The sequence below is a fragment of the Taeniopygia guttata genome, chromosome 3 (genome assembly GCF_048771995.1).
Source record: "Taeniopygia guttata chromosome 3, bTaeGut7.mat, whole genome shotgun sequence".
NCBI lineage: Eukaryota > Metazoa > Chordata > Aves > Passeriformes > Estrildidae > Taeniopygia > Taeniopygia guttata.
The window spans coordinates 20,750,165-20,776,312 of record NC_133027.1 but is presented as its reverse complement, the minus strand read 5'-3'; the positions used below and the strand labels follow the sequence as shown (position 1 = coordinate 20,776,312).

Sequence of the window (26,148 nt, the reverse complement as noted above, 5' to 3'; positions counted from 1 at the left end):
AACGTTCAGCACCTCTACCAATATATTACTTCAGATTGCTTTGTGACAGTTTTGAACTGCTTTAATTCCATTAAATTTCTGTACGTAGATATCTTTTCTATGCCAACTATTAAAAATCTTATGCATGATTTTCAATACAAAGTAGGATAAGAAGTGGGGTAAAGACCTCCAACGCAACTTGTAACATGATTTTTAAAATAAATGGTGTAATATTTCCTAAGTATTTACTAATGAACTATAATTTTTATCTGCCAAAAGAGTGGTAAACAATTTATTTTTTAAAAAGTGCTATTTTGTAACAAAGGCACATTTGCAACAGCAACAGCTAAATTTCATTTCTGCAATTTCAAGAATATTCTATTCAGTCTTTTCTTTCTTTTTTACTTCTACTTTTTTTTCTCATAATACTGTCTTCATTAACATTGATGGCATTCTTCTAAGCCTCAAGCTGTGACCTTAAAGGCCATGTATAAGACTAAGAGTCCTTCTCTAATACCTTTAGTCTTTTCAGGATAAGAGCCTTAATTTTAATTAATTTAAGTATTTAATTAGATAAACATCCTCAAATTCCAACCAAAAAAGTCAAAAATTTGAAAGTTAGTGAATAGACCTCAAAAATTTCATTATTTGTATCTATGGTGAGTTGATTGAAGTTTCATTACATTATTCCCATTAACTTTGTAGGCAGGAAACATGAAAATTGTAGATCAAAATAATGTTATTCTTAGGGACAAAACTAACTCAAACTTAACGCTAAAGAATTGTATTAAATTTCAGTCACAACCTCTTTAATTATGGCAGTCCCTGTTTCCCTTTAGTGGAAGAATAATGAAAAGTGTGAATCACATTTTCCCCATAATTTATTGAAATCCTTCATTAGTGAGAATTGACATTTGTATTCCGTACTAAACAAGTTCTTTATGCTTGGAAAGTAGCTCTCTTAATTTATTTAAAATTGGTAGGGATCTGTTACCTTTTTTGGATGAATACTGATTGGTATTTTCACAACCAAATCAGTTTCAAATGAGGATTGAAAACAGTGTGTTAAAGCAATTGCTGGAAGAGAATATAGTGGTTTTTTTTCAGTACTACTATCGATTAAAATCTACTCCTTCTGTAATCCCACAGCTGAACAGACAGGAATGTTATTTATAGGAGATGCAATAATACAGGTCAGTAAACATTTGTTTTTTTCCACAGACATTCACTTCATACTTGCTTTTATTTCAGTAACTAACTTTGCATTTCAAATCATTTTCTCCCTGTTTTTAGGTTAATGGTATAAATGTAGAAAGTGCTACCCATGAAGAAGTGGTAAGTCATTCTGCTTTGATTTTTTATTGGGGTACAGAATATCTTATGTCCAAACTGTTCTGTCTCTGGTCTTGTTTCAAATGAATTTACTCTTTTTTATTATAAAGACAATGCTATCGTTAGGGTTGCCATATATTTGATTATTAAAACTTTTCCAGTTATTTAATTCCCTTTTGAAATCATATCGACCATAATGTTTGGTCTAACCTAAAACAAAATAATTTATTGAATTGTGGTCAGGTTTTACTGATTTGCTCCATTTACCAGACTGACTGTATAAGGACACAGCCAGTTCACATTCAGTTGATGTGCAGCGCTTTTCCGGTCTGCAGTGCAAGGCCATAAAGATAAAAATTGTTACCCCTGTTGCCTGTTTATTGGCAGTATCTCAGAATAACATCTGTAGCAACCAGATATGACATGGGCTTTGGTAGTCTTACCAGCGAGGCAGAAATTACATGGGCAAAGGAACTAAACTTGCTTTTATTACTTGAAGGTGGTCTCTCTAGGTCAAGTTAAAGTGCAGCTGCATGATCTTGCAGTCCTTTTCTTGGTGTTGATTTATACCATCAAGCTGACTCTCTTATAGACAGTAGTTAGATCTATTGTGTATTGGTGAACTGCCCTCCTGCTGCTTGTGTTGTTATTGCATTGAAAAATTTTAACTTCCAGAAAGTTGCTCCTCACAAAATGGTAAGTTACTTCCCTTATGAATTGTCTTTAAAAACCAAGACTTGCTCCAGAACTGTCAGTGTAACAAAGCAGAGATGAGGAATGAGAGAGAAATGCATAGTGCTGCTCCTTTCCCTGTATATGGGAACTCAGTAGAAGCATTAAGCATAATTGCTACTACCACAGCCTGTTACTATGATCAGAATGAGATTAGAAGAGTGTGTCAGACAGCAGAGAAAAGAAATGGTTCTATGAGATGAGGTGGGCTGTTGACAAAGCTCCTGAGAGAATGGAAGATTTATTATTTCTTATTTTATCAAAAGTATGTCTTTCCTTTTTTATGAAATAATGGTTGAAATAAAGTCCTCTTTATTTGAATATTATGAGTTTGCAGTTTGAAGGAAATGCTTTAAAAAAGAAGGTTTGGGCACCAGAAACACCGCTGAAGAAGGTATATAACATATTAAGCTTGTGTACAATATATTAAGCTTGTGTACAATATATTAAGCTAGTAATATAGTAATATAGTGATTATGGGTAGTTGTCCAGAAAGCAGGAGGTTAAGGATTAAGAACTCATCTAACTTTTAGAAAATCATATCTACATCTCTCTCTGTAAAAGATGCCCTAAATGTCACTCAGGTTAAATGAGAGGTGCTCCAGCACTTCTGTTCAAAACACACTCATCAATGAGGCTTGGGTATTCTTAATCCACTCTGGGTTCAAGTTTACACAACTTGGTTAACATAATACATGTTAACATTATGCAATGGAAGCCTGTAAAAGGTTATTGAGTAATTCTTTTGGCTTGCTCTATATGCATCTGGCACCATGGTCTCTCATATATTCAGTCATCTGCTTCAAGGTGGGATTCCTGAAACATCATCCTGCAGTACAGTTTGAAGGCATTTCTTGCTGCTTGCATTCTGGGTGCAGGAGGCCTCTTTTGCAAACATCTAACTCAAGGTTATAATTTGTATGGTGTGATCCAAGGGACTGTGTACTAGGTCTAGGCTGAGGCTGCATTAGTTTTCTTTGTAGCAGCCAGTATGGTGGTGTAGTTTTGTTCATGACTGAAACAACATTAGTACCATGCCAGCGTGCCTGTTGTTGCTGAGCAGTGCCTGTAGGCCATCAAAGCTTTCTTTTCCTCAGTTTCTCCCCTCAATGAGTAGGCTGAGAGTGGTCCAGAAGTTTTAAGGGGATACAACCAGGAAAGCCTATCTGAACTGACCAAAGAGATAACCCATATCATATAACATCATGCTCAGCAGTAAAAATTGTGGTGTTTTCCGCAGGAAGCAGCCATTGCTCAGAGACTGCATGGGCATCAGGAGGTTGTGACTGATTTCCTTTGCATGATTTGTTTTGGTTTTTACCTTTGTCTTTATTTAAATTACTAAATTGTCTTTATCAGAAGACTGTCATTATCATGAGGGTTTTCTTCCTTTGTGGTCCCTATTCTCTCTCATCCTACCAATAAGGGGGAATGGGAGTCAACCCACCACAGACTGCTGAAAGTGATGCTGCTTGCAAAGGTAGATTCTGGACTGCTCTGCTAGTCCAGCCGTAGTGATAAGTCATTAAGGGGCAGATGCAAATACGGTTCTTACTTTTTTTGGTGTTGAACTGATGTTTTTTTTTTCTGTTTGTCTTGTTGCGGTTTGATTATTTTATTTTTAAATTGTAACTCTAACAAATGTTTTCAGAAATTTTCTTTCAGTTTTTTTTATTCTGTTTGTTTCACAATGGCATAACTTGCTGTTTAGACTTTTTCTCTGCTTTTGCTTCCTGCCGTTTTAGAATGTCTGCTGGTCGACCCTGGCAGGATGTGAGGAGGTGGACTCAGTCAGCACACACTCACAAAACATTTATTTTACAAAACTGAAGCTTACATGTAATTGTACATCAGTATGGCTCACAGGTGTTAAAGACCTAAAACCCATTGGGTTTAATACATGGGAGAGAAGGCTAAAAAATCTGAGAACTTTAGGAAAGGAGGCCAGTTTGTTCTGTCTTCCACCTACCATCTTCCTTCCTGAGATGTTTTTGTAGTTAGCTGGTCCTTCTTGTACCAAATAGGTAGTTTTGTTTCTTGATCCTTGAACTTACAGCAGTGTTAAAAGATTAACTTCTGGGCAAGCCAAACAATTAGCTGCTCTGTCAGCAACAATTTAACAAACTGGCTCTCCCGGTTTTTGCTTCTGATACTAGATACTTGTTTTTCTCCACAATTATTCAAACTGCTACTATCACACATTAGTTCTGGCTAAGGGTATGGATAGAATAAGTTATTCAGAATCAGTGCCAAGAAAAATTCTGCTTTTGTAGTAGGTAATAAAATAGTGTGGAAAATTGAAAATAATTTATTTTCCTTGAAACCTAAGTTTAATTTTAGAAATAGTCTACTGGTGTGGAGAATGCAGAAAATGTTAATTCAGAGATTAATACAGTTTCTGTATTGTGTATCAGAGAGTCAATTTAATTTTCTTTCCTTGGTGGCTAATCAGGTTGTCAATGTGCATAACACGAAAGCAGCAGTGTGATCTCCTGAGTGGAGAGAAAGAGGGAAGCAAAGATAAAGGAATATTTTGGTTGAAATTCACAGAGGTGTGCCAATTGGTATTCTTTTGCTGGGACTTCAATTTTTAAGATATTCACAATAAACTGTGAAAGGAAATGAAACATGAGGTTGCAGTTTTCTGATTCAACAGAATTTTTAGATTCATAGAGTCAGAAAATGGCTTGTTTGGAAGGGATCTTGAAGATCATCTACTTCCAACACCCCTGCCATGGGCAGGGACACCTTCCATTACACCAGCCTGGCCTTGAACACTTCAGGGATGGGACATCCTCAGTTTCTCTGGCAACCTGCTCCAGTGCCTCACCACCTTCACAGTAAAGAATTTCTTCCTAATATCTAATCCTCCTCTTCTTGAGTTTAAAACTGTTCTCCCTTGTCCTATCACCATATTCTCTTGTAAAGTCCCTCTTCAACTCTCTTGTAGCCCCGTTTAGGGTCTGGAAGGTCTCCCTTGAGTTTTCTCTTCTTCAGGCTGAAAAACCCCAAGTCCCACAGCCTGTCATCATAGGAGAGGTGCTCCAGCCCTTTGAGCATCTTCTTGGCCCACCTGATAATCACAGGGCTGAGCAGACTTGGCATTTTGTGGTGTGAGTCTGGGTACTTTTCTCTCCCTATTCTTAGTGAAAGAGAAAAATAAGATTCAGAAAGATTTTTGTGAATCCCCAAGGTAAGCACTGCCCTGTCCTGAAATGCACTAGAAGAACCTACTTGTTTCCACCATAAGCAAATTGCAGAGGATGTGATGAAAAACCATCTCTGTTGCCTTTCAAAGGGGAATTGGACAAGGTTCTACATAATCTCTCATGTAGACTGTTTTTTATGAATCTGTGACTAGTTCAAATGTAATTTTGTATCACATTAATCCCATTTCAAGGATTAATAAACTGATTAACTAGATAATGCAGGAGAGGGTTAGGGTTTCCATTTTCCAAAAATGGAAAATTAGGTGTTACATGTTATTTTTTTCTTACTATATCTTACTCATGTATTTTATAATAAATTAGTATGTTTGACACATTTTTAGTATTCCACACAAATGGTAATCTCTTTGGAATTTTGCTCAGTGATCCAGGAAAGTACTTTGAAACATTTATTTATTTTTATTTATGAATATTCTCACAGAAGGATATTGCTAAATAAACAATATCCATTAAAACAGAGAATCCATTCAGTGGGAATAATATTAGATTTTCAGTATTTGAACAGTTTTTAGTCAATAGTAATTAATTTTAAAAAATATTTAGTATTTCAGATGTTTACTGTAATGCTATTTAATATGTCATTGGCATGTCTGGCTGGCAGTGATGGACGTTCTTCATTAGACTGATTGAGATACAAGGATTGAACCTGAAAATTGTTTATCTTCATTGAGATAACTGAGATGTTATTTTCATTTGTCTTTTCATCCATCATCCCTTCTCCATTAGCTATTTTTGAGTTGAAGTTCTCTGCTTGTTCTCCTGGAATTCAGTTCCAAATGTTGGAACACTGATTATGAATTTTATCCATATAATATAAGAATAAGAGATCAAATAGAAAAAGTAGTGGAGAATACATAGCTAGAATAGGCACATAATGGTTAACTACTCAACAAATATATCAAAACTAATAAAATAATAAAAACATAGAGATAGAGTGAAGTATTATTAAATAAAATCATAAAAATAATTATAAAATATCTTCTCAAATAGATACTTGAGAAGTAGCAAATTTTTTATTTACAAATTTTAATGTGCAGTAATATCTTATAGTCATATTAATAAGTAGATTTTATTGATTTATGCTGTAATTAAAATAATTAATCTTCACACAAATGAAGATATGTATTTACAATGTGAAAATTGCAGTGCTATTTTCTGTTAGTTAAACCACATGTTAATATTCTAATATGCAATTATTAATGTTTGAGACAACAACCTTATGACATTTAGAGAAATTAAAAATAAAGTTTTTGTTTGATATACACAGAAGGTTGTCATGGTTTGACAGTGGCACAATGCCAGTGCCCCCCATGAAAATGCGATTTCTCAACTGAATGCTGTGAAATGCGATCGAGAACAGAGCAAAGCAGGCCCAAGCTTAATAACAAGAAAAAAACTTTATTAAACTACTACCACTATGCTACTATAAAAGAGGGAAAAAAAAAAAAAAAGAAGAAAGAAACACACACAATTCAAAATGAAAACCTTCCAAAGCATTCCTCCTCCCACCACCTGTAACGACGTATATTTGTATTCCACGGACAGATTCAGGCGAGATCTCTGTGGTTGCTCTTGGGGGAAGAGGTTTATTCAGGATACATTTGTGACCCTGCCTCGAGCTGCCAGACACAGCACGTGGCTGGGCCTCGGGTGATGGGGGAGGGGAGAGACAGAGAGGGAGCAGGGACTCCCGGAGGACTCTCCAGGAGGGGAAGGGAAGATCCAAGATGGCGTCCAGCCCCCCGGAGACCCTTTATCAAAGGGGGCTCCAGGGTGGGCTGGAACAGGACCTGGGCCAATGGGGTCACAGGCACCTGATGGTTCAGGGGAGGGTTACAAATGTGGGGTGAACCATACATTCTGGGGGGTGACATGGAAGAATCCATTCGGCTTTTGGACCCCGCTGTAGGTGAGGGTAATTGTCCAGCCAGTAGGGGGCGTTATATTCGTCCTGGCTGTACCATTGTGGTTCTTAATCATATTTATCTACCCTCCCCAACATCTCCCCCTTTTTCACTGAACCATTTGAAATATTAAATATTGATTTAACAACTATTTTCTGCACACTTGGAGGTGTACAGGGTATTGTTACTAGAACTATACTTATTGCTACTGAAACAGTCCAGCTTATTTTACAGAGTTCCTTTAGCCAAGGTGCAAGGCTTAAACTATTAAGTAAACTGTGTAGCTGAGATGGCTTTATTGTTATTAAATCACTGATTATAGTAGGGGAGGCATTGTCAGAATTTTTTGAAAAAGGTCTTATAATTAAACGGGTTGAAAAAGGTTTGTTAGGGTTTGTGTTAGATATATAGGTGGTCTTAGAGCTTGCAGGCTTGGCTAAAGCTACTCGGCATTTGTCCTTGGTTGAATTATAAGTAAAACTTCAATATAAAAACTGAAACAGAAGAACAAAAACAATATGCATGCATTAAACAATAGAAAGTCCATTTTTCTCTCGATGACGCAGCGTGGTTCAGGTCTGGGTGCTGGCTTCTTGGCTTGTGCTTGTAGAGGAACTGTCTGGTGTGGGGGTGTCAGCAGATTTCGGTGCGTGGTAAGGCTTTACATTCTTTCCTGGGACCCACTTAAGTCCTTGACCTGTAGAAACACAAGCAAAACCTTTTCCCCACGTTATGAGGTTGTATGGACCTTCTATTTGCCCTGTGTCTAAGTTTTTTATTAAAACTGGGGGGTGTTCCTTAATTTTTGCTTTTTTGTTGTTCAGAAAGTGTCTGTAGATGGGGGGGTCGGGCTCTTCTGTAGAGCTATTTAGGAAATTGTAAACATACAGAGCTTTACTCAATCTCTTTTGAGGTGTAGCTTGATCTACTCCTCCTTTCTGTTGATTTAAAATGCGTTTTAGGGTTTGGTGTGTTCTTTCTACCATTCCCTGACTCGTGGGGGAGTGAGGGATGCCAAATGTATGGTGAACACCCCAATCATTCAGGAATGTGGCTAGTTCTTGTGAGGTATATGAGGGGCCATTATCAGTTTTAATTTCTTGGGGAACACCTAAATAGGAGAAGGCTTGTGAGAAATGTTGGCAGACATGCTTGGCTGTTTCCCCTGTATGTACAGAGGCAAAAATTGCATTTGAAAATGTATCAATAGAGACATGGATGTTTTTAAACTTCCCAAAAGATGGATATTTAGTGATATCTGTTTGCCATTTCTGTAGGCTCTCCAACCCTCGCGGGTTGGTGGCTGCTGAAGGGGGGAGGGGTTGCACATGCTGACAGCTTGGGCAAGCTCGTACAATATTTTGTGCTTGCTCTAGGGAAATGTGAAAATCTCGTTTGATGGCCTGTGCGTTTTGGTGAAAGAATGCATGGCTCAATTTGGCCTGTTCAATAGTGTTGGGCAAGGTGGTTGCAGCAAGCACCGAGGTGGATTTCTCAACGCTTGCTGAACCTTCCTCATCAGACGCGGCTGATGCCAGTGCATCAGCGCGTGCATTTCCCTCTGCCATGAATCCTGGAAGACCAGAGTGAGCCCTGATATGAGAGATAAAGTAAGGATTAGCTCTGTGTGATAAAATGTTATATAAACAGGTAAGCCAAAGACACAAATTATTGTTGCTTACATCCTTTAGAACGGATCCCTCAATTCTCTTAATGACATTAGCTACATAAGCTGAATCTGTGATCAGGTTGAAAGGTTCCGGAAAGAGCTGAAATGCTCTTACAACTGCAGCTAATTCAACAATCTGAGGGGAACCTTCAACTTTTTGGACATCTTGTTCCCAGGTTTTAGTTTTTGTATTTTGCCATGTAACAACTGAGTTGTGTGTTCGGCCTGACCCGTCAGTGAAGATAGTAATTGCATTTAAAGGTTCTTCACTGATCAGGGGCTTCTCCTTATAACATAACTTGGCTTTGATCATTTTGTGTGCTGGGTAGTGAATTGAGCAGGTGCCTGGGAAGTTCAGCAAGGCATACAGCAGGTCCTCCGATTTTTGCATAGCCCAGTCAAAATATGTTTTCTTCATGGGCAGGTAAATAGTTTCAAACTCGCGGCCTGCTATTGAAAGGAGCCTTGCTCTGCCTTTGATGATGATCTGTGACATCATCTCCAAAGGTGTGAGGATTGTCTTTGGTGACCTATAGGAAATAAAAACCCATTCAATTATTAACAGTGGATCCTTGAGAGAAGAGTCCCATTGGAAGATGAGGCCGCACAGCCTCAACTTTTCTCCCAGGATTGCAAGGAAAAAGGGTTGACCAGGAACATAGCGATGTGCCTGCCTGTTCTGCAGAGCGTCAGTGATGTGTTCTAGGGCTTTACAAGCCTCTGGAGTGAGAGACCTGGGGGATCTGAGTTCATTGTCTCCCTTTAACAGATCAAAAAGTGGAGCAAGTTCATCAGCAGTTATTCCTAAGACAGGCCTAACCCAATTAATTTCCCCTAAGATCTGTTGTAAGTCCTGTAGAGTGCGGACATCGGTTCGGATTTGTATCTTTTGGGGGGAAATAGACTGATCTGTTAGTTTCCAGCCTAGATACTTCCAGGGGGCAGTTTCTTGTATTTTTGATTCAGAGATCACAAGTCCAGCCTTTTTTACTTCAGCAACAGCATAACTACAAGTCCCTCTCATCTGCTCTTGTGTTGGTGCTGCAATAAGCAGATCATCCATGTAGTGAAGGATAACGGATTGTGGAAACTTTTGGCGGACTGGAGTCAGCGCGCGGGCGACGAAATATTGGCAGATAGTAGGCGAGTTTTTCATTCCTTGGGGGAGGGAAAGCCAGTGATACCTCTGAAGCGGTTCTTGTAAGTTCGTACTTGGGATGGAGAAGGCAAAACGAGGAGCGTCATCTGGATGCAGAGGGATGTTGAAGAAACAGTCTTTCAGATCTATGATGATAAGAGGCCAGTCTCTGGGTATCATGGACAGGTTGGGCAGGCCAGGCTGGAGTGGGCCCATGTTTTCGATCACTGCATTGATTTTTCTGAGATCGTGTAGCAGTCGCCAGGTGTTAGAGGTTTTCTTATGGATCACAAATACAGGTGAGTTCCAGGGGCTGTTAGTGGGCTTAATGTGGCCCTTCTGCAGTTGTTCTGCTACCAGTTCTTTGAGGGCACTCAGCTTGTTATCTGGCAGGGGCCACTGATCGACCCAGACAGGGGTGTCAGTCTTCCAGGTCAGTTTCGGAGTGCTGAGTGCTTTAGTGGCCCCTACAAAAAACCCAGTTCAATTTTAGCTCCCCATGCAGAAAGCAAGTCCCTTCCCCATACTGTGATGGGTTTCTGAACCACATAAGGGCGAATCAATGCTTTCATTCTGTCAGGCCCTTCAATGCTGATCACAGATTCGCTTTGCAAGCACGGAGTGACACCTCCGATGCCTGTGAGAGTGCTTGGGGGAGGTACCAACCTCCAATCAGTAGGCCAATAACAAGAAGAAATTACAGAAACGTCTGCCCCCGTGTCGATCATCCCCTTGATGGTGACTCGAACCCCGCCATTTGATAGTTCACAAGTTAGCATTGGTCTTTGGTCACTTATGTGTTGAACCCATAGGACCTCGGGGTTTTCAGAAGCGACTGGGAAACAACGTGGTGGTATCTGGTCTATGGCTCCCATAGGCAGTGCAATGGCAGTGGCTATAGGGGTTTTAGGTGGAATATGCAATGGGGGGTAGTAAGCCTTGGCTAACACTAATAGTTCTTCATTGCAGTTAGCAGAGACTACACAAGGTAGAACAAGTAGCCCCAGGATGCAGTTCCTTTCTTTGCCAACTATTAGAAAGTCTTGCCGGAGTTGTGAAGGCCCAGTGGTTCCTGTCGAAATATAGTCGTAGCCATCATCCTTTAAGAAGGTTGTTGGCTTGGAGGTCGCCAGAGTGCACCAGGTGCCTGGGGATAGTAAGTTTGAGTCATTAGCTGGGATTGTGCTGGTGATGCAGCGAAGGGCATTGGGACCGGGATATTCGCAGATTTTACCTCGGGGTTTTGGGGGGCCACCATTTGTTTCATCACGCGGTGACGCGGCGCGCTCGCCTTGGAGTTTTTTGGATTAGGTCTTCTACTCGCATCTTGTTTGGATCGGCACTGCCAGGGCATATGTTTTCCTTTTTTGCAGGTGGTGCACGAATCAGGCGTTTGTGGGCTTTTGTTGACTTCTGTGCAATCCTTTACAATGTGGCCAGGTTTTTTGCAGAGGTAGCAGGGTCCTAAAGGCAGAGCAGCTTGCATGACAGCCATGGTGTTGTATTGTTGTTGGGAGCTGAGATGCAGGGCAGTTAGAAGTTCCGTAAGTCTCTGGTCTCTTGCTTCTGCCTGTTGTGCTTGTGCTGCAAGAGCCCTTTCCAGTTTATCTCCCCGGGTTTCTTCGGGTTCATGTGCTTGGACGACTGCCACGTCATGTGGGCTCCCAACATAGTTGCACGCTTCAATCATCTCAGGCACTGTAGGTTTTTCTCTTCCTAGGGCCTTGATGATTCGTTTGCATTGGGCGTTGGCATTATTTTCGAGATCGGCCGGGCCAAATCATCACCACATTGCCTTTCAGTAGCTTGAATTACCCGGTCTACAAATGTGGTGAATGGTTCAGATGAGCCTTGGGTAACTAGATTGTATGCTTCTTCGGAAGTTCCCGCTGGCTGAATCTGTAAAAAGGCTCTGCGAGCCATCCTTTTGACATCATCCAATACCATTTTGGGTAGATTCGCCTGATGTTCGATCTTATCATCTGGTGGGTCACCTGTTAATTTAGACAAGGTAAGGGTGCGAAGGTGTGCATCAGTGCTTTGTCTATATGTAGTCAGGACTCCTGCAAGCATTCTCTTCCATTTAAGATCCCACAATATATATTGTGAGTCCGTGAGAAATGTGGTGGCAAGATGTTTGCAGTCATGTGGCGTGAGTGTGTGTCTCTCTAGGGTAGTTTTCAACAGCTGTTTGAAATAGGAAGAGGAGATGCCACCGTCATTAATTGCTTTTCGCAACTCTTTTAAATCATGGGAGGGAAGGAATGTCCATGTTTTGAGATTAGCAGGTTGTTGGTTGGGTATTGCCGGTATGGCTTGGGAAGGCAGGTTGTCTTCTTTGTGGTTATCATATTTGATTTCAGGGCAGTTAGTCAATTGAAGATTGTTGGCACTGTGTTGAGAATTTGGTGAGACTGGGATAGAAAGGTTAGAGTTTGCAGGGGTAACATAGTTCTCTGTTTGTCCTTTGTTTGTAGAAGCTGCAGTTACATTGTTGCGTTCACGTTGCTGAGGCATAGTGTCGTCGTTAGGGTGTGGTGAGGAGCTGCTAGTGTGGGAAGCAGGGGCTGCTGCCAGCTGAGGCAGAGGAACAGGGGGGGTGGAGGTTGTGGGCAGCAGCACCTGTGGGGAACTGGGATTTGTGGAAGGATATGCTGTCGCTATGGCATTGGTTGCTGTGGCAGTGTGAAGAGCCGGCGAAGGGAGAGATGTGGAGGGATATGATGATGGGTTTGGGAAACCCGGAAGTGGTGCCGGCGTTGGGGGGTTCCGGGGTTCTGTAGCCAGAGGCAGGGGCTGCGGCGCCGCGGGGGGATGGGGGGGTGGGGGCGCCGGGTTTGCGTCTGCCGGGGGGTCCGGCCGCGAGTGCAGGAGGCGGGCGGGCAGCGGGGGTGCTGCGCCGGGAGCCGGGGCGTCCCTGGGAAGGACGGGCGGTGCCGCGGCTGCAGGGGCGGGGTCCGGGGCGCTCGAGGGAGAGGAGGTGGAGGCAGGGGCGGGGTCATGGCCGCACGAGAGGGGGGCGGCGGCCCCGGGGGCGGGGTCCGGACTGCGGGGGAGGGGGGCGCCCGCGGGGGCGGGGTCAGGGCTGCGCGGGAGGGAGGGCGTGGCCGCGGGAGTGGGAGCCGCCCAGCCCAGGGCCGGCGCATGGCCGGCGTGTTCGCCGGACCAGGGGACTTCCGGGCGGGTCGGGGGGCCGGCTGAGGAGGCCAGCGTCTGCAGCTTTTGCAAAATCGCAGCTGACGCTTGAAATTGTGCTTGTAAAATAGCCATTGACTGGGTTTGTGCTTGTAAAATGGCTGTTGTTTGATTTTGTAAAAGTTCGGCTATAGTAGCCATCATAGCCGGGACAGGCAATGCTGGGGGGCCGGGCGGGGGGGAGGCGGGGCCGGCGGAGTGGTTAGGGGGGGAGGAGGTGGCCGCAAGGGCGGGTTCTGGGTTGCGGGTGAGGGGGGGGGCGGCTGCGGCGGGGAGCGCCGCTCGCTCAGAAACCGCCACGTCTCCAGCCGCCTCGCCGGCATGCTCGCCGCAGCGCGGGGTGGGGGGGCAGTCCGGCGGGGATTGTTGAGCCACGGCGGGGAGCGGTTTGGCTGCTATCTGCGGCTTTTGAGAAGCGCAGATTCCTGCCACCACTCTATAAGCAGGGAGCAATTCGCAAGCATAGGGGTCCCGCCGTGAAATGTCGTTAAACAGTGTATGTCCCACGGACTCCCAAAAGTCTCCACAAAACACAGCAGAGCGCTCGGCATATGGGAACTTAAGTAAGATCCATTCTAGGAGTTTTCGTAGCTCTTTTTTAGGCAAATTACTATTATGGCTACGTAATAAGTGGTTAAATTGCTTATAGAGATCTCTATCAGCTGCAGAGTGGGACTGTCCCATTTTTAAACCAGTGTGGCTCACCTCGGTGTCGCAGGGGCGGGATCCTCTGTCAGGTTCCGACGTTTACTGCAGTCGGTGCTGAGGTCACCGCGGGGTTTTTCCAGAGCTTCAGCGCGGGCAGTGCTAAGCAGTGCTCGCCTGTGCTTTGTGTACGTGGCCACGTGGCGCGGCAAGTCTCGTCACAAAGCCTTGGGTCGCCGCGGAATCGCGGCGATCTCTTGTGCTCGGAGAATAATGGCCAGAAGTCGTATAAGGGCTCTAATAGCTCGCTACTATGTAACGAGTCGCTGAGCTGTACGACGGCTTCGGGACTTTTTAAAGAGCTCCGGTTCGTCACTGCCTAGCAGCAGAATGCCGTGCTCGCGATCACGATGGCGAGGAAATACCTGGTTATATAGTTAGTGTCCATGGAAAGGTGTCCTACAGGTAGAAAAGCTGGAAAGCATCCAGACGGGTGCAGTTGCAGGTCACCGTGGGTTCGTATTCGAAGATGGGCGCCAGTCTGTAACGACGTATATTTGTATTCCACGGACAGATTCAGGCGAGATCTCTGTGGTTGCTCTTGGGGGAAGAGGTTTATTCAGGATACATTTGTGACCCTGCCTCGAGCTGCCAGACACAGCACGTGGCTGGGCCTCGGGTGATGGGGGAGGGGAGAGACAGAGAGGAGAGCAGGGACTCCCGGAGGACTCTCCAGGAGGGGAAGGGAAGATCCAAGATGGCGTCCAGCCCCCCGGAGACCCTTTATCAAAGGGGGCTCCAGGGTGGGCTGGAACAGGACCTGGGCCAATGGGGTCACAGGCACCTGATGGTTCAGGGGAGGGTTACAGATGTGGGGTGAACCATACATTCTGGGGGGTGACATGGAAGAATCCATTCGGCTTTTGGACCCCGCTGTAGGTGAGGGTAATTGTCCAGCCAGTAGGGGGCGTTATATTCGTCCTGGCTGTACCATTGTGGTTCTTAATCATATTTATCTACCCTCCCCAACAACCACCCAACTCCAACAAACCACAGTGAGACACAATCTGGACCCCAATCAGATTTCCACCCTCCACATAATCAACACCCAGTCCATCTGCAGGGAGAGAGGAGTCTCTTCTGTGTCACAGACCCCCCAAGAAACACAGCTGCCACATCCTGTGCTTCCATGTCACCACATGGCACCGCCCGGAGAAAAAAGTTTGCCAATGGTGACCCTCTCCTTTCCATGCACAGTGCTCTCACCACTAATGCATGGATGGACAGACTGCTTTTAGGATTTTTCCTTTCAAGGATGCCCTGCCAAGAGGGGAAAAAACAACAGTTCAGTTTTTCATTTTTGGGACCAACAGTCCCCCCCATTTTCCCCTGGGGCCTAGGATCCAAGAACAGAGATCTTCTCTTCTTCCTCTGCGAAGACAGAGGGTACCACCACAAACCTCCTTAACTTTTATCTGTTCGCTCCACTTCTGTCTTTTCCCAGCTGAAGCAGGTCTCTTTGGCTCACCGGCATCCCCCTAAAATACAGTCTCTCTTGGAGGAGAAGATCAGTTCAGTCTGTGGCTAACAAGAAAAAGTCCAGCCAAAAGCCACTCCATCATCTCCTCCCACCTAGAATTTCTCCTTCCAACATCCCAGGTCCCTCTTCCTCTCTTTTTCAAACCAAGGAGGAGAAAAATTTCACAAAGCTTTCATTTCTCAGGAAGGGTTAAAAGTCCCGACTCCCAGAGATGGCTTGCTGCCCAGGCTCCAGCTCCCACAGCCCGGCTGGGCACCTTGCGGCCCCCCCGCTCTTCTCCTTCCCCGCGGTGAACTGCTGATAAAACCACCGCCGTCTCTTTTTCTCTCTTGGGAGAGAGAGAGACTCTGGGGGGAACGGAGACATCCCAGATTTTCTCCACCCTTCCATCTGCAGGGGGCCAGCCTGGTTCCAGCACCTCCACCCTTGGGCCTACCTCCGAAGGCCACATGGCTTCTCCCCTCCCCCACCCAGCTCGTGGCCGGGCAGGGGAGAGTCTGCACTGACCACTGACCGGAACCCAAGAGAGCGAGTTCCCCTGGGAATTCTGCTTTTAACCCCTCTGTGTTCCCAGAGGCATGTCTACCTTCAATTGGTCAACGTTCAAATTGACCTCTTCCTTCCAGAAAAAATTCTTTTTCCGTGTCAAACCATGACAAAGGTCTAAAAACTTAAGATTACTGCTAGAAATAGTCAGCAATAGAGACCAAAGTTCAAAGAAACTTTTTTTTTAGCTAGATTGCCCAGGTAGTTGATACACTAACATCTATAGGTAACCTTACGGACCTACACATATTTCTGACCCTAGACTATTAGCTTCAAATTACTCCTTGAATTTCTGAAGTTTTTCCTGTGGGAAGCTTTTTGATTTGAACATGCTTTTTCACCCAACAGAAAGGATGTTTAAAATAAAAAAATTAATACTGTAATTCAAGTACAAAAAATATAAAATGAGAACTTGACCACTTAAATGAAGGGAAAATGATTTTTTTACTATGTAGACAAACTGTGTTTCATTTATTTGAGGTCTATCTTAATGGTACCAAGATTGAAACTTCACAGGACTTTTACTTTGCACAGTACTGCAGGATTTACTTGAATAGTTCATCCTTCGTGCTGCAATTTTTTTTTTTTCTCAGCATAGAAGAAATATTCTCTTAATATTGGAAGGGTAATTCTACCAGATCCAGAAGAACCAGTAACTGAGTGTTTTTCACCTCATGTGAAGATTTGGGATTCCTCTGCATGTCATGAAATAGTTTGATTTCTTTTTCAACTGCATGGCTCTTGCATTTTCTCGGTAATTTCCAGAGTTTGCTTTTAGATTGTTTAGCTTGCTTTTGTTTTTTTAGATGGTTTAGATTATAGGAAACTATTTCTGTTTAGAGTTTAAGCCAAAACCTTTGGCATCTTATACTTTTCTCACTCTAGCCGATTTCCAACACTGACCTATATTGTCATTTGATATTCAAAAAGAAATTTAGAGGGTTTTACATATCAATTTTTCTATCACTATTACAGTGTAAGAAGCTTTCACTTGTTTTTGATTTTACATATTGTCTTCCCAATATAATGCTGTTATGATTTTCTTTAAATGGACAATGTGGGGCATGGAGTAAGGATATCTTGAATGGCTTAAGGTTTTGATATGCTCCAGACTATGAGAATGTCTCCAGTTACTTAAAGATGTGTGAACAGAAACTTTATGGGTAGAATCCATTATTGACATGGAACTTGCTGAAATTATCTCAGACTGACCTCTTGCTTTCTTTATTCTTAGGAGATTTATATTTGGGATCAGTCAGTGTGAACATATAGATGTGGAACTGTTTGTAGGTTACTTTCAAGCACAATACAGTTTTGACACACAGCTGTTCAAGAAACTGCATCATTTCTATAAGTTGGTTTTCATTGAGAAGCTTTTTACACATGAAAAATTAATGAAGTTTACGTATACTTAATGCACTGTTATCCATTGTTATATACTTATAGGACTACAGACACACTGAAGAAAAGATATCAAGCTTTTATTTTCTTAACTTTACCTCAGTAGTGATTCTCATTGTTCCTTTGTCATTGCCTCAGTCAGTTCTAAAAGAATGCTTTAGTCATCTATTATGTGGACAGCAAAAACCTTTTAATGCTGAATGTATATCTGCAGGACAGCTGCATGCAGAAGACTTGAGGCAGGAACTGGGAGAAGTGAACAAACTCTTTAACTGAGCAGCATTTATTAATGAGTTTAGTGTTCATTAAGCCTTACTTTGTACTTCAGAAAATTTGCTGCTGCTATGTAGGAAGACAGAAATAAACATCAGTAGCAAAACTGCTAATATGTGATGTTTGCTGGACATAGTTTTCTTTCACTTACCCTATAGAATTTTCCTGAGCTACTTTCATGGAGATTTAGTCGCAGCAAAACAGGAGTTATCATGACAGTGAGACAAATAATTTTAAAAAGTTTTTTATCTTGTGTGGATGATAACTAAATTTCTTTTCATTTCTCCAGGGGCTAATTTCCCATGAGTATTCTGTATCCCAGTACTGCATAAAAATAAAGCTACAAAATCATCAAATGATAACATAACTTTAAAACTTTGTGGACTGTACAGTTCATCTTCATTGTTTCCAGATGCTCTAAGTGTGATTATTTCCTCACTGAATGCATCTGGCAACATTTCTCACTAAGAAACAAGTTATAGGATACTTTTGGTATCCAATATCTTTCACATGCAAATGATAAAACATGCTTTAAAACATGATTTTGCCATTTAAATTTACATCCATTTGCACCTTTACAGTGCTTTTGTAGGAGATAGCAAAATTTCAGAGAAAGATTTTTTTTAAAAATGGAGTAACACAACACCTGTGTAAAATGTACACCTCAAAATATTACTCAACTTTTTCAATACAATTGTGGAAATCAATTTTATTTCAAGCTCTAAATATGTTAATAAAGTATTCACATTAAGTATTTCATATTTCAGCACTACTATTTTACTTCCATCATTTCACAGGAACTACATTCCGTACATTAAAAATCAGCAAGTACACTGGCATTATGAGCATTTCCAATGTACATAATCTTTGAGGAAAGCAGAATTACTATAATTAAAACTGATGGAAGAATTCAGGTACCTCACACAAAGGAGCCCTAGGAAGAATTGAGATATTTGTTAAGCTATAGATGCAAAATGTAACAGTTGGGTAAAGCACACCAGTGTGGCTGGAGAGCTACAATTTTAATAACTAATTGCTAAGGGTAAAAGGAGTTAAGATATTTAAATTTTTTTTAAAAGGTCCTTGAACAGGACTGCAGATTTTTTTTTATGCGACAGAAATGTTTGTAATTCTATGGATGCTGATTCTATTTTACCATATGCATTTCCAATCACATGTAGTCAGCTTTGTGGATCTGTCTGTTGTGAGTTTTTGATACCTGAGACAATTCTTTCTTTTTACAAGTAATTCATACCAGTAGATAAGCAATAAAACATACTGCTTGTTCTTTAATTTTGAGTTCTGTGCTTTGAACCCTTTTTATTTATAGCACACTGGTCGCAGTTGAGACTGATCTGAATTTCCAGAGAGAAGTCTCCATAATGCTCTGGTATTCTTGGAATTTTTTGAAAATGTTACTTCCTCAGATTGGGTCTTCATGCTTCAGGTAATAGTTACCCTTGAGCAAATTTATTTAAACTTTAATTGATTCAGGGAACATCTGAGTTGACTCAAAATTTATTTTCTAATGCAGAGTATGTAACAGCACCTTTGATCTTCCAGACAGTTTTGCAAGCATTGTTTACACAATGCTAATTACACACTAGAGTGTATAATTAAACAGGAAAAAAAATGTACAGAATAATGAAAAATAATTAAAATAATTTATTATTTTTTTCATAATGCTTAGTATTTATACAGAAGCAGCATTATTTTTTTAAATTGATACTGAAGCTATCTGTAAAAATGTCTTTTACTAATTTATAGGCAGAAATGAGAGAAAAGTTAGAACTGACTAAACTAAGAGAAGTTGCAGTTTACTTTAAATCTGTGAAAATTTCCAAAGTCTACATTGACTGCCATTTTTCTTAGAATATTTGTATAAATTGTTCAGACACAAAGGCTTGCTTTGTAGTAGCCAGCTAAGCATTTAGAAAGACATTATTGCTCATTGAATAGTGCAACACTAAGGAAGAGAAGAATCAAAAGTATTTCTTTTAAACCATTCCATATTTGACCATTAGAAAAGAGACAAGTATCAAGAAATCATTGTTTCTTGAACTAACTTAATTCTGCTTCATGGTCTTCCAATATGAATTGCAATCCAATTTTAATTTTAAAAACTATTTTTAAAGCCATTTTGTGTCTACTGTCATTTTAAGGTCTACTTGTACTTCAAGGTTTCTGTTTGTCATGTATCTCCCTTGCCTACTCATAGACATATAAGCACCATACCAGATTTTTTATCCCTGTTCATATGCTTTGAGCTGAAATTGCCAAGTTTCCTAAAGTGCCTCAAAGTATACTTTTGTCTAGGAGGCATTTTAAGTGTTAAATACTATGGTTCTGTCTGAAGAATGAAGAATTTTTTAAAACTTTTAATTATCTAGATTTCACTGGGGCCTTCTTGGTTGGTGTTTTTTTTTGTTTGGTTGGTTTTTTTGTTTGTTTGGCTTTTTGTTTTCTTGGTTTTTTTTGTTTTTACTATTGAATGTTATGGTCTAACTCTTGATGTATTTTACTACATCTTAGTTTTTTGCCTGCTCTGTTACAGGCTTGTACATAACCTTCCACCCAGATACTTTTCAAGTCCAAGACTTGCACTTCGCATGAATTTCAAGTGTTTTATTTGGGAAATGCTTGTACATCAAGCTCAGGCATTCATCAGGTGATTCACATCCTTCTAATTCAGAAATTTTGCTTCAGAATTTTAGTCCAATTTATGTACTTAAATATTCTTCAAGACATGCAAGATACGATTAATTTCATATAACTTCCTATGTTTAAAGTGTAAGGTTATCATCCAGATTCTTTATATTATGAGATGCATACCTGTGAATGAGGATTTCTTTGTATCCTAAGATATTTACTGATTTCTAGAAAAGATTTTAGCAAATACATTAGAGTTGAATATTTTAAATGGCACAGTGAAATGTTTTGACTTCTGCACTCAGAATAGATATTGGCTAAAGGTCCATATGGGTGAAATAATTCATCAAAATTTTTCATTTTCAATTTTAATTGCTGTTCTTAATAAAACAGAACCTCTTTCAAACTGCCAAAACCTTGTCTAAATCTCTGAGTGGTGTGAATATAAATGTTCAGATAGGTTTGAAGATTTTGATCAAATCACAGTAAACACAAAGAACCAGAATTTAAAAAGAATGCCAGCAGCTTTGCATTGTGCCTTGGCTTGTCTGCATAGATGTATATAGAATTTCCCTTAAATGGACGTTGACAGTAAAAATGAGATAGCCAAGGTCATTAGGTTTTCCTAAAATATGAGTCATATTTTTCTCTGCAGACTCTCTGCTGTAGTTAGTTGAGGTGTAGAATCTCCTATTTATATTTGTAACATCGTCTCTGTTTTGTTCTTGAGAAATACATATGAAAAAGAAAAGTGTAATAAACCCTGGATTGATAAATGTTCTTAGAGATACACAAAGCCTGCAAACTGGAGCCAGCATGAAAAGCTAACATTTCAGCTGAAGCCCTTTTTTTCTTTATACACATGAACATAAGTGCCTAAACACACAGACCCACAGTCAGCTGCACTAAATGCATTTAATCAACCTTTAAAAAACATCAAAACCCACTCACTTCTGCAATTTTCTTTTCATAATTTTACTACAACAGTATAGCAGTGAATGTTACTCCAAAGATACTGGATTTGCCCTTTTTGGACTTAGTGGACTTCTGCAAAAGCTTCAGCATCACAGAGCAGTGCAGTATTTAGTGACCTTCTGACTGTTAAGACCTTCTTGTGATAACTGAATTGATTTAGTTCTGTTAGTATGTGTGTGGTTCAACACTCAGACCTCTTCAGGCACTACCTGAAGAATACTAAGCAGCTTCAGGAGAGTATGATACAGTGTGAATATCTTTTAAGGTACTAGTGATGCTTGGAAGTTTTAAACCAAATCATTAATATTGGAGTTATTTCCCTTTCAAAGTATAATTTGTAATAAAAAATGAAATCTCATACTCTTCAACATTTTCTAGTCTATTCTTTCATTTTGTTCCAACAATTTTTGGATTTATTTTTGTAAAATTTAACTAATGTCTTCCAAAAGTACAGCAATATGTCTGTCATGCTGTCTCCTCTCATTTCTTGACAAATATAAATGTTTGTGTGCAAACATTCCTTGCTTAATTAAGAAGAACCAGAGTTGTTCTTCTGTGTCAGCAAAAGGTTTATTTCTATTAAGAAATTAAAACTCTTTCTTGTTATTCCAAAGGTAAAATTAAAGCACTTCTTTGGCTTATTTAAAAAGGCAATTGTAAATAAAAATTGAGTTCTCAGTATTAATTTTATTTGGTTTCTATTTCTTCCCATTAGATAAATCAGGTCTACCTTTAAAACACGTTGTTTTTGAAATTTTCTATTTAATTATGCAAAACACTGTTGTTTCTGTACTGGTTATAAGCTAAAGTTAGCATTTTTAATAGATTTACCATGTGGTGAAAAGTAAAATGGCATTACAGGTACAGCAGCACTTGGTAACAGGATCTTGTATTTTTTGACAACTGTGGCTTCTCCCTGCCCTGATACTTTCTGAAATTTTTAATTGGGAAGGAAATATATTGGTTGTCCTGTTTTTGTAACAGTAGAGCGAGACTAGCAAAGCTACCAATCATCTTCAGTGTTTCTTGAGCAATAAATAAGGTCTAAACTAGGAAACAGGAAATTTCCTGCAGGAAATAAGGGGCAGAGAATTTCAGGAGACATAGTTTTCTTGCACCTTAGAATTTAAGACACACTGGTTTGTTTTGTAGCCTTCACATACTTTAGTATGACCTTAAAGAAGCATGAAGAGTTTGCTACACTGTCATTCTTGTTTACTCCTGTTGTGACCGTCTGAAAATTATTTAGTCAGAAACCAGTGATCATATTATTTTTCTCCATGGTGTTTTTTCCCACAATGAGACCTCAGGTTCTCTTATACTCAGTTGTCCACAAAAGCACAACACTCAGATTCCTGGTGTTGAGTTAGTAGCACTGGCTGTTGTATTTTCGTAGTAAATCATTTAAAAGCAGATCGAGATGGGAGGCAGATGGGGGTGGAAGAAAAAAAAAGAAGAAAAGTTATTTGTTTCCATCAGACATAAGCTTGATGTTTTCATGTAAGTGAATACATCAGTCTCTGGTGTAAGCATTATTTTATGTACACAAGTGGAAAACTTAAAATGTTTGAGGTAAACCTTCATCTCATCATGTTGGCCAATGTGGTATTGCTCTAAAACTGTGGTCTGGAACAACACAACCACCATCTTCCCCCAGCACATTAAACCATTAAATGCATCTATATAAATCCGTTTGCTGCAGTCAGTTACTTTTCTGCTTGGTGGATGAATGCTCTGGTTATGCTCAGATTAGAGGCCACAAGCATAATTTCTGACAAACTGGATCAGGGATATTCAGGCCCTGTGTGTACAGGCCACATGCAAAACAAACACAATACCTGTTTCCTGAGAGTCATGGATATGAAATTGGGGAATACCTTTGCCCTGTAGTAGGAACTGAGTTCCATCAAAGATATTACTTGTAGTTCTGCATTTAAGAAAACATTTTATGTGGTAGTGTGCTATGCGCCAAAGTGAATTCTGATGGTTTAAAACATGTCTATACATGTGTATTTGTAATTTTTCCCTTTTGGTTAACAAATGCTTACAGACAATGAAGACACAAAACTCAAGACTATATTTGAAACACAAAAGTGTGCTTAATTTGGTACCCAAATCAATCAAACCAAATACTAAAGATCAAGGTGTGTATGATGTAAGGTTCTGCCATGTATCTTTCTCTTTGTATACAGACAAAATTAATGTATTATATCTGCATATATTTCCCCACTATTTTATGTCAATTTTATAAAATCAGTTAGTGGAAGTTGTATTCAGCTGGTCTGTAATGTCAGGTTGCCCAGCAAATTACTTATTCAGGTTGTTCCACTAGTCTTGCCTCCTCTTTTCTATTGTTGGTATGGTTTGATCCTCAACTATTCTACATTCTAAGTCAGAAATGCTTACACTGAGTTTATTATAGATCAACAGGAATGTTGATTGCATTGTAAGTAATGTGCTTTCCATGACTGATTGTTCTTTGGTTTAAAGTAGTATTTATTTGTCACACTGACAGGTACACCTACTGAGAAATGCTGGCGATGAAGTTACCATCACAGTTCAATACCTCAGGGAAGCTCCATCATTTTTAAAGCTCCCATTAGGTAAGAGGAAATTAGTGAATGGGAGTAATTTGTTTTCCTCTTTGCGGTATTCTTGTAATAAGCTGGCAGTGACAGAAATAGAAATTCAATCCTTGAGTGCTTTACAGGAAGAAATAGAAAATTGTCTGTCTACTTCACTGTTTGACATATAAGAATCAAATGCATACTGCCTTGCTGCTTATGTATAATTTATTCAAAATAAAACGGAAAAAAAAATCATTAAAATGCAGCACAGTCATGGGTGATGGCTGAAAATTTTTCAGTAGAAGCTTTGCCTGAATGCAATAAAATAGTGTTTGCAACCATTTGAGTCATACATTTACACAGAAAGGTACTTTGAGAACACTTACCAAACAAATGGATAGCATTAATTATTTATATTTTATAGATTACTTTGCTATTTTGATTGGTTTTGTCAGCAGAATTAAGTTGAGACAACTGAGTATTTTAAGAGTAGCAATACTAAAAAGTGTAAAACAATACAGATCAGGGAAGCTTGGGGCTCTTTTGGATAGCAGATAAAATATTCAAGTTGCACAGTTGTGATCAGTGTTGTAATTAGAAAAGTGTTCATAATAAATCTCTTTATTTAATCAGATTAAATAATTTTATTATTTAAATAATATATACAATATATTTTATTATTTAAATCATGTTATGCCATTTGATTTTAACAGTTTATTTTCTCTCCAAAATAAGGAAAATGTTTTGAAATTTGTCTTGTTCTTTGGGTTGATTTAGATTTTATTTAAATTGCACTCAACTATGTACTTGTTTTGTCCTAATTTTAACAGACTCACATAGTTTAGACCTTGCTGTTAGAAGAGTGCCAGTCATTTAATCTAGATTTTTATACCTGTCAAAAGCCAACTTGGCAGGCCTCTACTAAGGTGAACTATACATTTTGTGCTAGAATCTTTCTTTCAGTGCATACTGCTCATAATTTTAATTTGAAAATATATGGTCAGTGTTTCCTATAATGAGTCTTCAGATTTGGTCTTCCTGCTTTTCCTACTAGATCATCCGACAAGTCTAAAATTATGTTGACAGTGCCTCAGATACCTGTGTCCAAGCTTAAACATTTTTTTGGCAAATTAGCAGCATATTAGCAGTATTGTCTATGTTGTTGGACATATTTGTTTGTGACTATGACAGTGCTACTAGAACTTGCATCTCATCTTGTAGACTGACATCAGTCACATACTTGAACTGTATTGCCTGTCATTGGTTAACCTTAGCTAAGAGCCCAACTCCCACTCAGAAACTCTCTCACTCCCTGTTCTCAAACAGAATGTGGTGTACAAATAGAACAAAAAAGCTCACAGGTCAAAAGAGATTAGCTATTAATTACTATCATAGCCAAAGCGAAGGGAACATGGGGAAATAAGATTAAATGTATTGCCTATTAAAAAAGATTCAGGCAATGAGAAACAAAAACAAAACAAATAAATTGCCCCTCCCCTTCTTCACTGGCCTTGTGTCACTGTTTCCTTACTATTGTCTCTGCTTTTCTGCATTTTACCATTTGTTAAATAGTTTCCAGAGGTGCCACCAGCTCAGCTGCACGGCCCAGTGGTAATGCAAGATCTGGCTGGATCTGTCTGTGTTTGGCACAGGGCAACCCCAACCATTTCCCATTTCTGAAGACATCCCAGCCCGTAAACCCTTGCCACTAAAACCTAGTGCACACTCTACACAAGCTGGCTGCCACCTTCACAAGAGGCTCACGTAGGTCCAGAAATATTGATGCCCTCTTTATACATCATGGGGAGCTTGTCTTTCTCACCAGGAGATGCTGCAGCATTCCTGACTGGGAGGCTGAGATCATGGCACTGTTTCCATAAAGTGCTATTTCTGGAAACAGAAAGCAGTGATTAATATCCCATCTCAATGTGACCAGCTAGTGTTTTTGGGGGTCTGTCTCTGATTACTGTTCAAAGAAAACCTTTTCTGGAAGAGAAATGACAGTGCCATTTTAGACAAGCTGCCAGACTATCAAGGAGTGCAGCAGTGCTTCTGAAATGAGATCTCATGTGTACAAACTGCTTATTTTAGGCAGCATATCAGATTTGCTTCTTTTATGCAGAGCATGCGGAAATTTTTGGCAAGCATTATAATACCCTTCCAAATCCCATGCATGACCCCAGCCTTATACCACATGCTCAAAAAAAAGAACTTGCTAGGTATGATCAGACATGTAAGGAATTTAAGAAATTACCCTTCTCCTGAACTGAACCTGGACCTCCACAAGAGCTTACATGCACCTCTCTAGAATGTGTTGTGTAGCCATTCAAGAGGGGCTGAAACCAAGGTTTGTGAATCAAGTGATCTTTGATAAAT

At 40.2% G+C, this 26,148-nt stretch overlaps 1 protein-coding gene across 3 annotated transcripts in view; it reads left to right on the top strand.

Annotated features, from left to right (window-relative positions):
• Positions 1–26,148, top strand: part of SNTG2 (syntrophin gamma 2) — a 226,420-nt gene that overhangs the window by 110,404 nt on the left and 89,868 nt on the right. For 2 of the 3 annotated variants that reach the window (XM_072926385.1, XM_002195418.6), the window contains exons 6-8: positions 1,129–1,172; positions 1,273–1,314; positions 23,721–23,808. In XM_072926385.1, the coding sequence (XP_072782486.1) occupies positions 1,129–1,172; positions 1,273–1,314; positions 23,721–23,808 (174 nt within the window). The remainder of the gene's footprint in view (positions 1–1,128; positions 1,173–1,272; positions 1,315–23,720; positions 23,809–26,148) is intronic. The other variant, XM_072926387.1, reaches the window with a different exon arrangement.